This window comes from Myxine glutinosa, chromosome 5 (assembly GCF_964187855.1).
Source record: "Myxine glutinosa chromosome 5, kmMyxGlut1.1, whole genome shotgun sequence".
Lineage (NCBI taxonomy): Eukaryota > Metazoa > Chordata > Myxini > Myxiniformes > Myxinidae > Myxine > Myxine glutinosa.
This window is the reverse complement of record NC_136265.1, coordinates 26687139-26702602: the sequence shown is the minus strand read 5'-3', so window position 1 is coordinate 26702602 and position 15464 is coordinate 26687139. Positions and strand designations below refer to the sequence as shown.

At 39.9% G+C, this 15464-nt stretch overlaps 1 protein-coding gene across 2 annotated transcripts in view; it reads right to left on the bottom strand.

Annotated features, from left to right (window-relative positions):
* Positions 1-2122: 2122 nt before the first annotated feature.
* The window catches only part of LOC137427820 (transcription factor Sox-10-like), a 71917-nt gene continuing 58575 nt past the window's right edge, over positions 2123-15464 (bottom strand). For both annotated transcript variants that reach the window (XM_068117571.2, XM_068117572.2), the window contains exon 3: positions 2123-4711. In XM_068117571.2, coding sequence (XP_067973672.2) covers positions 3948-4711 — 764 coding nt within the window. In that variant the 3' untranslated portion in view covers positions 2123-3947. The remainder of the gene's footprint in view (positions 4712-15464) is intronic.

Below are 15464 nucleotides of genomic sequence, written 5' to 3'. Positions count from 1 at the left end.
TGTGTAAATTACACAGAGCCAGTGTGTGAAATTATATTGCATAAAGTACGTAAGTCACAAGGCGAGACACGGCCGGGCGCTTTGGCAAGGGGTGCAGGAAATGCTTGGCGGGCCCGGGTCGTGCCTGCCTCGGGTTGGCTCCAGCAATGCTCCTTGCATTTCCACCCCATACCCGCACCGCTCTGTTTTCCTGCAGCCTGTGCAATGTAAGAACAGCACAAACGTACATCGTGCAATTGAAACAACGCACACGGTGCGAGGCTGCGTATGCACCGCACCAGTAACCGTCCTCAGTGCCCATCAACAGATCCTGTGTAGTAGTTAAGGTTATACCCTCAAATACTTATGTACAAACAACCCTCCACTAACCGTGCCAGCTTGGCACGACTCATTACGAAAAAAAAAAAAAAAAAATCCAAAACGGCATGTTACCTCAAACCAAAGAAGGAAACAGAACTGCAGAGTTTCTACTTGAAATCCAATGATATAGTTATACTTATACCCAGGGCCGGCGCTACCATTAGGCCAACTAGGCAGCCGCCTGGGGCGCAGACATCAGAGGGGCGCATTACTGAACTTGTAGCAATAGCTCAAAGACTTCCAAAGTCTATGCCGCCACAAGAAGTACTTCTCTTCATACTACAACAAAACTCCTGGATAATGTGCCTAATGTTTCCGTTGCTTTAAGGATCCTTCTCACACTTCCAGTATCAGTGGCAAGTGGTGAACGTAGTTTCTCAAAGCTCAAAGTTATAAAAACTTACATACGCTCTACAATGTTGGAAAAGAGACTAGTTGGCTTGGCAACTACATCAATTGAACATGCCCAGGCATCAGCACTCGATCTGGTTGAATTTGTGACAAAATTTGCAAAGGAAAAGGCACGCAAAGTGAGATGTTGATGTGTCTGAAATTGAAACTTTTATGAGACATTTTTAACTCTGTTTGTCTGTTTTTTTGTTTGTTTACCTGTCTGACTGTAAGCGAAATATTGTGGTGACATGACGGGTTGGTTATGCCAAGTATCCTTAAATGGTATATATACTTAAAGGTGTGTGAAGTAAAAGGTTTGAATGTTGTGTTGCCAATGGCTGAGGTTTGCATTATACCGAGTGCCCTTTAGTTCAAAATGATTTGTGTGCCAAAATATTTTATTTTGTATTTGCGAAATAAAATCAAAGATCGATTATTTAAAATTTTGATTTTGCATGTCTAAACCTTATTGCTCAAACCAAAAACTGTTTTGTTTATCTGTAATTTCCATTCACACACTCATAAAGGGACCACTTTCTTTATTTTGCATTGCAAACCACATGTAGTATCATATTTTTTTGAGTGAAAGCCCATTTGCTCCAAAGCGTGGGGGTAGCAGGGCCACTGCCATATTAATGGATATTGCGCCTTTATTCTTGCAAGTTAAAATAAATTTGGCAGTTTCAAGTTTTCTGCTTTTTATTTTTTCAACAAAACATCTTTTTAATAATTGAAGTTGGCAAAAAAAAAAATTTGGGGGGGGGGGGGGAGGGGATGCAAGTAGCTGGCCTTGCCCCGGGCGCAAAATAGTCTGGCGCCAGCCCTGCTTATACCAATATATATATATATATATATATATATATATATATATATATATATATATATATAAACCACTCACTCGCTGATATTAATGTTCGGTACCTTCCGGGTGACGTAGAAATCTGAAATTTGGCGTGCCAACGGACATCAAAGCCGATACACCGGGAAAAATCACACAACCGTCGGAAAGCATCCGAAAATGAAAATTTACGTTAGAAAACCACAAACACGTCCGCAAAAACAAAAAAACAAAAAAAACAATAGATATCCAGTAGGAGGTCGGCGAGGCTTGCCTTCTATTTATTATATACCTATGTACGAAGCACGGTTTGTTATTGCTTACAATGTGTAAGCATTCCACACTAATATACATATATATATATATATATTTTTTTTTTAAATTTTAATTGGTTGCATTTAAAATACGCATTATTAAAAATGATGTAAACACCAATGTCCTCTAACCAAGTAACTTCCACAACACGTGACGTGTCCGAATTTAAGTGACACAATGTGGTGACTGTATATAAAATATTTATTGCTAATATAATCAGGCAAATGTTTTTATTGCGAACGATTAATTTCTAAACAGCAGATCATAGTCACACTTTTAGAAATACCTGGCACTGACATTAGAACAGATCACGATTAAATAGCATTACAATTGCAATAACAATAGTTACTGAACTGCGCTGTTGTTGATCCATTCAGTGCACAGACTAAGGATGAGCCACTGAGCCAGGCTGGGTTGGAAGGCTGTTCTAGACTGTTCCAGGCTGAGTCCTAAGACTGAGTTCCAAGGCTGTTCCAAGGCTTCTCCCGGATGTGTCCTAATCCTTCGGCTGAGTACTAAAGATGTTGTAGACTGGGCCCTAAGGCTGTTCCAGGCTGAGCCCTAAGGCTGTTCCAGGCTGGGTCCTAAGGCTTTTCTCAGATGTGTCCTAATCCTACAGCTGAGTTCTAAAGATGTTGCAGGCTGGGCCCTAAGGCTGCTCCAGGCTAGGTTCGAAGGCCAGGTCCTAAGGCTTTTCCCAGATGTGTCCTAATCATAAGACCGAGTTCTAAAGCTGTTGCAGGCTGAGTCCCAAGGCTGTTCCAGACTGTTCCAGGCTGAGTCCTATGACTGCGTTCGAAGACTGTTCCAGGCTGAGTCCTATGACTGAGTTCTAAGACTGTTCCAGGCTGACTTCCAATCGGCTTTTCCAGGCTGTTCCAAGGCTGTGTCCGAAGGCTGGGTCTTAAGGCTGTTCCAGCCTGGGTCCTAAGGCTTTTCCCAGATGTGTCCTAATCCTAAGACCGAGTTCTAAGGCTGTTCCAGGCTGGGTCCTAAAGCTGTTCCAGGCTAGGTTCTAAAGCCAAATCCTCAGGCTTTTCCCGAATGTGTCCTAATCCTAAGACTGAGTTCCAAGACTGGTCCAGGCTGGGTCCTAAGACTGGGTCCTAAAGCTGTTTCTGAGGTGTTAGCTCTTATACGAGCCTCGGCTAAGTATGCAAAAAAAAAATACAAAAAAGAAAACCTCAGAGGGAAAGGATTTAAGAAAAATAGGTGTACAAGCAATATCCAGTCGGTTGGTTCACGGTCGAGCGGCATGAAGTGGAAATGTACAAAATATATATATATATATACACATTTGACACGCAAAGTTTTCTAACAATAACAAAACATGGAAAATATAAATATATTAATGTTCGGAATTGTAAAATTGTATAAAATTCCACGGGAGAACTGTACAGGGGCCACGTGCGTTGGTTATTTACACAAGGTTAACCTACACGGAGTACACTCGACAATACAACGGTAATTTACAGGTGCTGGATACGTTGAATGATAGCTTTGAGATTTTTGCAAATAAATTGTGGATTGTCGCAAAAAGGAAACAATCTTTACTTTGCTACGAGATGATCGATCAGGGCAAATAGGTCGGCGATTGGAATTCCATGATCGATTTGGAATTATGTATCGAGCCGCTTCAATGTGCGAGATGCGTTGTGGGTTCATGGACCGTTTCAGGTGTGCGCTGACGTTGCGTGGCGCAAGGGGCTTGTCCGATTTCCACAGGTGCCTCAAAGTAAACCCACGATCACCTGGAAACGCGTGTGCATGTGTACATGCGAGTGTAGAGTTCATGTCCGAGGTTAAACGCCAGGTGTCGAGTCCTGTACGGAATTGTGGTTAGAAGTATGAACAATAAACCCAGGTGGGATTTTAAAGGTATTCTAGCATTGAAGACGGGATAGATTGATGGAGATGATGGTCAACAATTGCAACGAGATACACGTGGGTTCACCTTTTATAGACACGCAGGTAAGATTGGGGTGGGGATGCAGATACAGGCATAGTTAGTCATTTTTGGGTGGAAGGAGAGAGGGAAATTTCAGGGTCTGCTCAGCTGGGTGTACACAGGTGCCTCCCAGGGTTGCCCGGGGCTATGCGGTCCACTCCCTGCCTCGCTCACAGGTGCGTACAGTGGGCGTTGGTGCGCACTCAGATACGCGGGGAAAGCTTGGTAGAGACCCTGGCTGTAAAAAGAGGCTGCAGAGAGATGTTCTGCCGAAGGATAATCGGGTAACTGCGGACGCCCACTGGCTGCAAGTTCCGCAGGTAGAGCGGCGACGAACGACTGTGGGGCGGCGTGAACCCCGAGGGGAGTAAAGGCGCCCTGCGCCTGCTGATGCTGCTGCTGCTGGTGGTGGTGGTGGTGGTGGTGGTGTTGCGGCGGTGGAGGTGGTGGTGGAGGGAGTGGAGGAGGTGGTGGAGGAGGTGGTGGTGGTGGAGGAGAAAACCTTCCAGGGCTCGCCTGCTCCGCCTTGACCCCAGCTCGTATGCGACTGTCCCTCTCTATCGAAGATGCCCTGTGTGCCCACGTGCCCTGGTGGGCATAGCCTGTGGGAGCGTACGCTGGCAGAGACGCGATGACCGAGTGACCGTTCTGTGGCAGGTACTGATCGAACTCGGCGACGTCAAATGTCCCGATGTTGGAGATGACCTCCGGACTCAGCTCGCCAATTCCGATGCCCGAAAAGTCCAAAGGTGGTCTGTTCGTGTCCCCCGGAGTGCACTGGCGCTTCCCCTCGCCCTTGCCCTGCATTCCCTCCGCTTTGGGCGTACTCGGAGGGGTCGGTGGACTCTGGCCCGAACCTGGAGGAACAAAAAAAACGGTTGTGGTGAAGGTGACGAGGAAACTGGCTCGCAGTTTTATATACCATGTGTAACCGACAAAATCAAAAGAAAACAATTAAAAACATGACGGCAACATTAAGAAATGCGATGTTTTCATAAAGTTATAAAATATTTCAAGTGCTGCAAATCAAAATTGCAGGTCTACACCCCTGAAAATCCACAACAATCACAAGACCTGTTAACATGACGTCACGATTCAATCACGTGCATTAGCCAAACTCGACAAGAAGTACCAGTGCAAATGTATCATGAACGCACACAAGGAATGTATCAAATGCCATCAGAAAGTATTCACACCCCTTGACTCTCTTCACATTTTGTTATGTTTCAGCCCGAATTTAAAATGGATTTAATTGAGATTTTTTTTATGCCTCCATTGACGAAGTCGCCGGAGTCATTATGTTTTCAGGATGTCCGTCCGTCCGTCCGTCCGTCCGTCCATCCGTCGTCCGTCCGTGATAGGTTTTCGTTACCGCGATAACCTGAGAACGGCTGAAGGGATCTTAGTCAAACTTGGTGCAGGTATGCATAATGAGGTAACGATGAACTGATTCGATTTGGGGGTCACGAGGTCAAAGGCCAAAGGTGAAAGGTCATGTTAGGTAAAAATCCTGTTACCACGATAACCTGTGAACCAGTGATGGTATTCTGACCAAACTTGGTACACTTATCTAGAATGATGTAAAGATGAACTGATTAGATTTTGGGGTCAAAATGTCGAAGGTCAAAGTCTAATATGTCTATAACTTGAGAACGGCTGAATAGATCCAATTCAAACTTGGTAGAGGTATGTATAATGATATAAAGATTAACTGATTCGATTTTGAGGGCAAAGGTCAAAGGTCAAAGTCCTAATAGGTCTACAACTTAACGGCTGAATTGATCCAATTCAAACTTGGTAGAGGTATCTATAAGGATGTAAAGGTCAACTGATTAGACTTTGGAGTCAAGAGGTCAAAGGTCAAAGTCTGTAATAGGTCTATAACTTGAGAACGGCTGAAGTATCTCATTCAAACTTGGTACACATATGTATAGTGATGTAAAGATTAACTGATTAGAATTTGGTGTCCCGTGGTCAAAGGTCAGAGGTCACATCAGGTAAAAATGTGATAACATGTGAATAGCTGAAGGGATTTAAATGAAAACTTGGTACAGGTATGGATAATGATGTAAACATGAACGGATTAAATTTTGGGGTCAAGAGGTCAAAGCTCAGAGGTCATGTCAGGTAAAAATGTGATAACTTAAGTACAGCCATATGGATTTAAAGCAAACTTGGTACAAGTATTATAATGATGTAATAATGTGGGCGGAGACATATCGGTCGACGTCGTACCGTCAAAGAGTATCGTTCTAGTTTTGTCACTGATTTACACACACATAAAGCCTAGATTTGTGGAGTGCTGCAGAAACTGTTGTCCTTCCAGCAGGTTCTCCCATCTCAGCCAAGGAACTCTGTAGTTCTATCAGAGTTGTCATTGTGTCATTAGTCACCTCCCTGACCAACGTCCTTCTTGCACGGTTGCTCAGTTTGGTCAGACAGCCAGCTCGAGGAAGAGTCTGTGTCGTTCTATATTCTTTCCATTTCCAAATGATGAGTCTCAATGTGGTCTTGGGAACTTTCCACACTCGAGAAATTATTTTATACCCTTCTACAGATCTTTACCTCCTCATAATTCTATCTCAGAGTTCTACTGACAGTTCCTTGGACTTCCTGGTGGGTTTTCTGCTCTGACATGGAGTGTGAACGATGGCAAATTGCATAGAAAGGTGTGTTGCCTTCTAAATCAAGTCCAATCAATTGAATTGGTCACAGATGGAATCCAATGAAGTTGTAGAGACATCTGGCCGATGATCAAAGGAAATAGGATACACCTGAGCTCAATTTGGAGTGTCATAGTAAAGGGGTTGAATACTTATTGACTCAAGAAATTTCAGCATTTCAATTTCAATGAATTTGTGAAAACCTTTTTTTTTTAAACAACACACTAACATTATGGAGGTGTTATGTATAGATGAGTGACAAAACAAAATCTCAATTTAATCCATTTTAAATTCAGGCTGTAACATAACAAAATGTAAAAAAAGTCAAGGAGCGTGAATACTTTCTAAAAGCACTGTAAATGCACACCTGTCCATAACTATAGTTTATTGGACTTGTTCAGCAATATACAGTATTTGTCCATCTAAAAAAATTCTATATGTATATATATATATATATATATATATGTATATATATATATATATATTAGCTTGGCTCGGCTCGCTCCGCTCGCCTCACCGAGCGTCGTTACTGAGGAACGGGCTTATTTTAGCTGAGGATAATGACTGCACCTGAGTTGCTGTGTTGTCATGATTTACACCAATCATAATACAAACAATAAGCGCGTAATATAAGAGCTCGCATGGGACTACTTAGAGAGTCGGTCGGCCGGAGAGAGTCTGCCGGAGTCGGAGTCTGAGAGGCTGCCGGGGAGAGTGGCACCCTTGGAGAGAACGAGATCCATGACGAGAGACGCGGGTGGAGAGTCACGAGGCACGCGTCACGATTCCTCCGATTCACGGATGCAATTCCTCCCCGATATATGAACCCCCCCCCCCCCCAACCCCCCCTGGCATGTAAGGTCTGCTCGTGCCGACAATACCAACCGCGCTGCCTGCCAGGTTTCGCCACGGAACCGGAGCCTGAACCGAGTTGGAGCGTGGACCCGAGTGGAGCATGAACCGGGGCCAGAGCCAACGCTGGCCCATCTGCTTGGACCTTCCTTCCTGCTATTCCCCTTTCGTGTACGTCTGTTTGTGTTGTCCTGGGCGTGTTAATCAAGACAGTATAAGGTTGCCCTGTGTCCGCTTCTTCCTCTTCCCTTGTACATGCCCTTCTTTCGTTTCCTCTTCGGGTTTTTTACGTAATTAATAAATCTCTGTTCTTCCTACCTTTTGGTTTCCTCTCCATCCGATCGTTTTAGTGATTTCTCAATTGAGTATACATGGCACGATTAGAACCGCTCAGAATCGGGTTAGTCTTTTTGCTAGCGGCTCGAATCGCAGATTGCTAAACCGCTCGGCAATTTCCACCTGTCCGTGGTTCGAGCGGGAGTTATTTCCCTGCTTCGCGGAGGGATGGGCATGCAGGTATTTGGGAATCCATCTTGACCAATCACCCTGGCCAATCTCGACCGCAGAGGAGCGTTGTAACTTCCAGGACTGGGGAGAACGGCTAGCTTAAAAGACAAGGGGACTACCCCCCCTCCCCACCCCCTTGGTAAGGGGAGCGCCGACCCCCGGATCCACAACAATATATATATTATACTAGCTTATATTATACTAGCAATATATATATTATACTAATATATATATATACTAGCTTGGCTCGGCTCGCTCCGCTCGCCTCACAAAGCGTCGTTACTGAGGACTGGGCTTATTTTAGCTGAGGATAATGACTGCACCTGAGTTGCTGTGTTGTCATGATTTACATTTTACACCAATCATAATACAAACAATTATTATTTTGCACAAATTTATTTGTGGTGTTTGTGATATTACAATTTTATAGGCAATTTAGGTTGAAGATTTAGGTTGAATGTTTTTTTTTCAAGAAAGAACCCCTCAGCACATACATAGGGGAGGGGTACGTGCAGACTGGAAGTTTGGGACGATTACACCTCACCACCACGTAATTAAAAACACCTCACCACCACATAATTTAAAACACCTCACCATCACATAATTTAAAACACCTCACCACCACGAAATTTAAATCACCTCACAGCCATAAAACACGTAATAAAAACACTTCACAGCCACGAAATTATAAACACCTCACCACCACGAAATTAAAAACACCTCACAGCCATAGAACACGTAACAAAAACACCTTACAGCCACGAAATTAAAAACACCTCACCACCCCGAAATTAAAAACACCTCACAGCCATAAAACACGTAATAAAAACACCCCACAGCCACGAAATTAAAAACACCTCACCACCACAAAATTGAAAACACCTCACAGCCACGAAATTGAAAACACTTCACCACCACGAAATTGAAAACACCTCACAGCCATAAAACACGTAATAAAAACACCTCACAGCCACGAAATGGAAAACACTTCACCACCACGAAATTAAAAACACCTCACAGCCATAAAACACGTAAAAAAAAAAAACTCACAGCCACGAAATTAAAAACACATCACCACCACGAAATTGAAAACACCTCACCACCACAAAATTAAAAACACCAAACAGCCATAAAACATAGAATAAAAACACCTCACCACCAAGTAATTGAAAACACCTCACAGCCATAAAACACGTAATGAAAACACCTCACAGGCATAAAACACATAATAAAAACACCTCACAGCCATAAAACACGTCATAAAAACACCTCACAGCCATAAAACACGTAATAAAAACACCTCACAGCCATAAAACATAATAAAAACACCTCACAGCCATAAAACACAAAATAAAAACACCTCACAGCCATAAAACACGTAATAAAAAAACCTCACAGCCATAAAACACGTAATAAAAACACCTCACAGCCATAAAACACGTAATAAAAACACCTCACAGCCATAAAACGTAATAAAAACACCTCACAGCCATAAAACACATAATAAAAACACCTCACAGCCATAAAACACATAATAAAAACACCTCACAGCCATAAAACACATAATAAAAACACCTCACAGCCATAAAACACGTAATAAAAACACCTCACAGCCATAAAACGTAATAAAAACACCTCACAGCCATAAAACACATAATAAAAACACCTCACAGCCATAAAACACATAATAAAAACACCTCACAGCCATAAAACACATAATAAAAACATCTCACAGCCATAAAACACGTAATAAAAACACCTCACAGCCATAAAACACGTAATAAAAACACCTCAGCCATAAAACACATAATAAAAACACCTCACAGCCATAAAACACGAAATAAAAACACCTCACAGCCATAAAACACATAATAAAAACACCTCACAGCCATAAAACACATAATAAAAACACCTCACAGCCATAAAACACATAATAAAAACACCTCACAGCCATAAAACACATAATAAAAACACCTCAGCCATAAAACACATAATAAAAACACCTCACAGCCATAAAACACGAAATAAAAACACCTCACAGCCATAAAACACGTAATAAAAACACCTCACTACCACGAAATTAAAAACACCTCAGCCATAAAACACATAATAAAAACACCTCACAGCCATAAAACACGAAATAAAAACACCTCACAGCCATAAAACACGTAATAAAAACACCTCACAGCCATAAAACACGTAATAAAAACACCTCACAGCCATAAACCACGTAATAAAAACACCTCACAGCCATAAACCACGTAATAAAAACACCTCACAGCCATAAAACACATAATAAAAACACCTCACAGCCATAAACCACGTAATAAAAACACCTCACAGCCATAAACCACGTAATAAAAACACCTCACAGCCATAAAACACGTTTAAAAAAAACCTCACCACCACAAAATTAAAAACACCTCACAGCCATAAAACACGAAATAAAAACACCTCACAGCCATAAAACACGAAATAAAAACACCTCACAGCCATAAAACACATAATAAAAACACTTCACAGCCATAAAACACATAATAAAAACACCTCACAGCCATAAACCACGTAATAAAAACACCTCACAGCCATAAAACACATAATAAAAACACCTCACAGCCATAAAACACATAATAAAAACACCTCACAGCCATAAAACACATAATAAAAACACCTCACAGCCATAAAACACATAATAAAAACACCTCAGCCATAAAACACATAATAAAAACACCTCACAGCCATAAAACACGAAATAAAAACACCTCACAGCCATAAAACACGTAATAAAAACACCTCACTACCACGAAATTAAAAACACCTCAGCCATAAAACACATAATAAAAACACCTCACAGCCATAAAACACGAAATAAAAACACCTCACAGCCATAAAACACGTAATAAAAACACCTCACAGCCATAAAACACATAATAAAAACACCTCACAGCCATAAACCACGTAATAAAAACACCTCACAGCCATAAACCACGTAATAAAAACACCTCACAGCCATAAACCACGTAATAAAAACACCTCACAGCCATAAAACACGTTTTTAAAAAACCTCACCACCACAAAATTAAAAACACCTCAGCCATAAAACACGAAATAAAAACACCTCACAGCCATAAAACACGAAATAAAAACACCTCACAGCCATAAAACACATAATAAAAACACTTCACAGCCATAAAACACATAATAAAAACACCTCACAGCCATAAAACACGTAATAAAAACACCTCACAGCCATAAAACACGAAATAAAAACACCTCACAGCCATAAAACACATAATAAAAACACTTCACAGCCATAAAACACATAATAAAAACACCTCACAGCCATAAAACACGTAATAAAAACACCTCACAGCCATAAACCACGTAATAAAAACACCTCACTACCACGAAATTAAAAACACCTCAGCCATAAAACACATAATAAAAACACCTCACAGCCATAAAACACATAATAAAAACACCTCACAGCCATAAAACACATAATAAAAACACCTCACAGCCATAAAACACATAATAAAAACATCTCACAGCCATAAAACACGTAATAAAAACACCTCACAGCCATAAAACACGTAATAAAAACACCTCAGCCATAAAACACATAATAAAAACACCTCACAGCCATAAAACACGAAATAAAAACACCTCACAGCCATAAAACACATAATAAAAACACCTCACAGCCATAAAACACATAATAAAAACACCTCACAGCCATAAAACACATAATAAAAACACCTCAGCCATAAAACACATAATAAAAACACCTCACAGCCATAAAACACGAAATAAAAACACCTCACAGCCATAAAACACGTAATAAAAACACCTCACTACCACGAAATTAAAAACACCTCAGCCATAAAACACATAATAAAAACACCTCACAGCCATAAAACACGAAATAAAAACACCTCACAGCCATAAAACACGTAATAAAAACACCTCACAGCCATAAAACACGTAATAAAAACACCTCACAGCCATAAAACACATAATAAAAACACCTCACAGCCATAAACCATGTAATAAAAACACCTCACAGCCATAAACCACGTAATAAAAACACCTCACAGCCATAAAACACATAATAAAAACACCTCACAGCCATAAACCACGTAATAAAAACACCTCACAGCCATAAACCACGTAATAAAAACACCTCACAGCCATAAAACACGTTTAAAAAAAACCTCACCACCACAAAATTAAAAACACCTCACAGCCATAAAACACGAAATAAAAACACCTCACAGCCATAAAACACGAAATAAAAACACCTCACAGCCATAAAACACATAATAAAAACACTTCACAGCCATAAAACACATAATAAAAACACCTCACAGCCATAAACCACGTAATAAAAACACCTCACAGCCATAAAACACATAATAAAAACACCTCACAGCCATAAAACACATAATAAAAACACCTCACAGCCATAAAACACATAATAAAAACACCTCAGCCATAAAACACGTAATAAAAACACCTCACAGCCATAAACCACGTAATAAAAACACCTCACAGCCATAAAACACATAATAAAAACACCTCACAGCCATAAAACACATAATAAAAACACCTCACAGCCATAAAACACATAATAAAAACACCTCAGCCATAAAACACATAATAAAAACACCTCACAGCCATAAAACACGAAATAAAAACACCTCACAGCCATAAAACACGTAATAAAAACACCTCACTACCACGAAATTAAAAACACCTCAGCCATAAAACACATAATAAAAACACCTCACAGCCATAAAACACGAAATAAAAACACCTCACAGCCATAAAACACGTAATAAAAACACCTCACAGCCATAAAACACGTAATAAAAACACCTCACAGCCATAAAACACATAATAAAAACACCTCACAGCCATAAACCACGTAATAAAAACACCTCACAGCCATAAACCACGTAATAAAAACACCTCACAGCCATAAAACACGTTTTTAAAAAACCTCACCACCACAAAATTAAAAACACCTCAGCCATAAAACACGAAATAAAAACACCTCACAGCCATAAAACACGAAATAAAAACACCTCACAGCCATAAAACACATAATAAAAACACTTCACAGCCATAAAACACATAATAAAAACACTTCACAGCCATAAAACACGAAATAAAAACACCTCACAGCCATAAAACACATAATAAAAACACTTCACAGCCATAAAACACATGATAAAAACACCTCACAGCCATAAAACACGTAATAAAAACACCTCACAGCCATAAAACACATAATAAAAACACCTCACAGCCATAAACCACATAATAAAAACACCTCACAGCCATAAAACACGTTTTAAAAAAACCTCACCACCACAAAATTAAAAACACCTCAGCCATAAAACACGAAATAAAAACACCTCACAGCCATAAAACACATAATAAAAACACCCCACAGCCATAAAACACATAATAAAAACACCTCACCACCACGAAATTAAAAACACGTCACAGCCATAAAACACGTAATAAAAACACCTCACAGCCATAAAACACGTAAACACCTCACCACCACAAAATTAAAAACACCTCACAGCCATAAAACACGTAATAAAAACACCTCACAGCCACAAAATTAAAAACACCTCACCACCACGTCATTTAAAAACACCTCACCACCACATAATTCAAAACACCTCATCACCAACTAATTCAAAACACCACATCACCAACTAATTCAAAACACCTCACCACCACATAATTAAAAACACCTCACCATCACGTAATTATAAATACCTCACCACCACATAATTTAAAAACACCTCACCACCATGTGATTTAAAAACACCTCACCACCATGTGATTTAAAAACGCCTCACCACCACGTCATTTAAAAACACCTCACCACCACATAATTAAAAACACCTCACCACCACGTAATTATAAATACCTCACCACCACGTAAATCAAAACACCTCACCACCATGTCATTTAAAAACACTTCACCACCATGTGATTTAAAAACACCTCACCACCACGTCATTTAAAAACACCTCACCACCACATAATTCAAAATACCTCACCACCACGTGATTCTAAACCACCACAACGTTATTAAAAACACTTCACAACCACGGAAACAAAAGTTTGAGGGAGTCGTTAAGTGACAACACAGACACTGCCCAGATGTGTAGATATCTATCTATAATTCCAGCAATCTCTGTGTGTCTGTGTGTCTGTGTGTCTGTGTGTCTGTGTGTCTGTGTGTCTGTGACCGCTGTTTCTCGACAACCACGGGTCCGATATACTTGAAACTTGCCAGGTATATTGCTGGGGACCCGAGGATGTGCCTTTTCAAGGTTTTAAATTAATCGGAGAAGTACTTACCGAGCTATGTCCAAAAAACGCTTCAACCAATCAGAGAGCAGCGAGCTATCACGTGTGCCGAACGTGGCGATCAGACTCTGCCTCGGACGGCACATTTGACAGCGTATTCATTTATTTCACGTTGGAAAACTATGTTGCCGTTAAACTATGTTTTAAAACGAATTCAAACTGCGATTAAATTAAAACGATTCATCGTAACTGCGATTTGCGAACTTCCGGACAGTGAAGACTTCACTTCCGGCAGCCAATCACAGAACGCTTTGTTGCGTAGGCGTGGCCGATGTGAGACGAGCGGAGCTGAGCGCGTTACGAGCTGACCGCCATTACGGTACGTAATTCGATTTCTTATGCGCATTATTTCTCCCAATTCAGTCAGAGCGAAGGGCGGAAGCGAAGAGCGTTGTTTTTTTTGTTTACGGGCGTACGGGCGGGGTAGAGCGTACGGGTAGCGTTTTTTTTTTTTTTTTGGCAAGGAACGGGCACCCACGTACGGGCAATGCCCTAGTATAGATAAATGACTGTATGGTTTTGCCGTTTTGTTGCCGTTGCCGTTTTGTCAAGTTGCCGTTTTGTCATGGTTTAAACCAATCATAATTCAAACAATTATTTTGCACAAATGTATTTGTAATATACGTGATATCACATTTTATAAACAATTGAAGTTTAAAACGTAAGTTGAAAAAAAAAGATAATTCCCCCCCAAAAAAAAAACAATTGGAAATTTTTTTTAAAAAAATACCCTTAGGACATACCGACGGGAGAGATATGTGCATACCAGAAGTTTGGTACGATTTCATAAAAGTTTGAGAAAGTAGTTCAGTGACAAGACAACAGGACAGGACAGACGCTGCACAGATGTGTGTGTATACATATATATATATATATATATATATATATATATATATATATATATATATATATATATATATATATATATATATATATATATATATATATATATATATACTGTATATATATATATATATATATATATATATATATATATATATATATATATATATATATATATATATATATATATATGTATATATATATATATATATGTATATGTATATATATATATATATATGTATATATATATATATATATGTATATATATATATATATATGTATATATATATATATATATTATGTATATATATATATATGTATATATATATATATATATATATATATATAT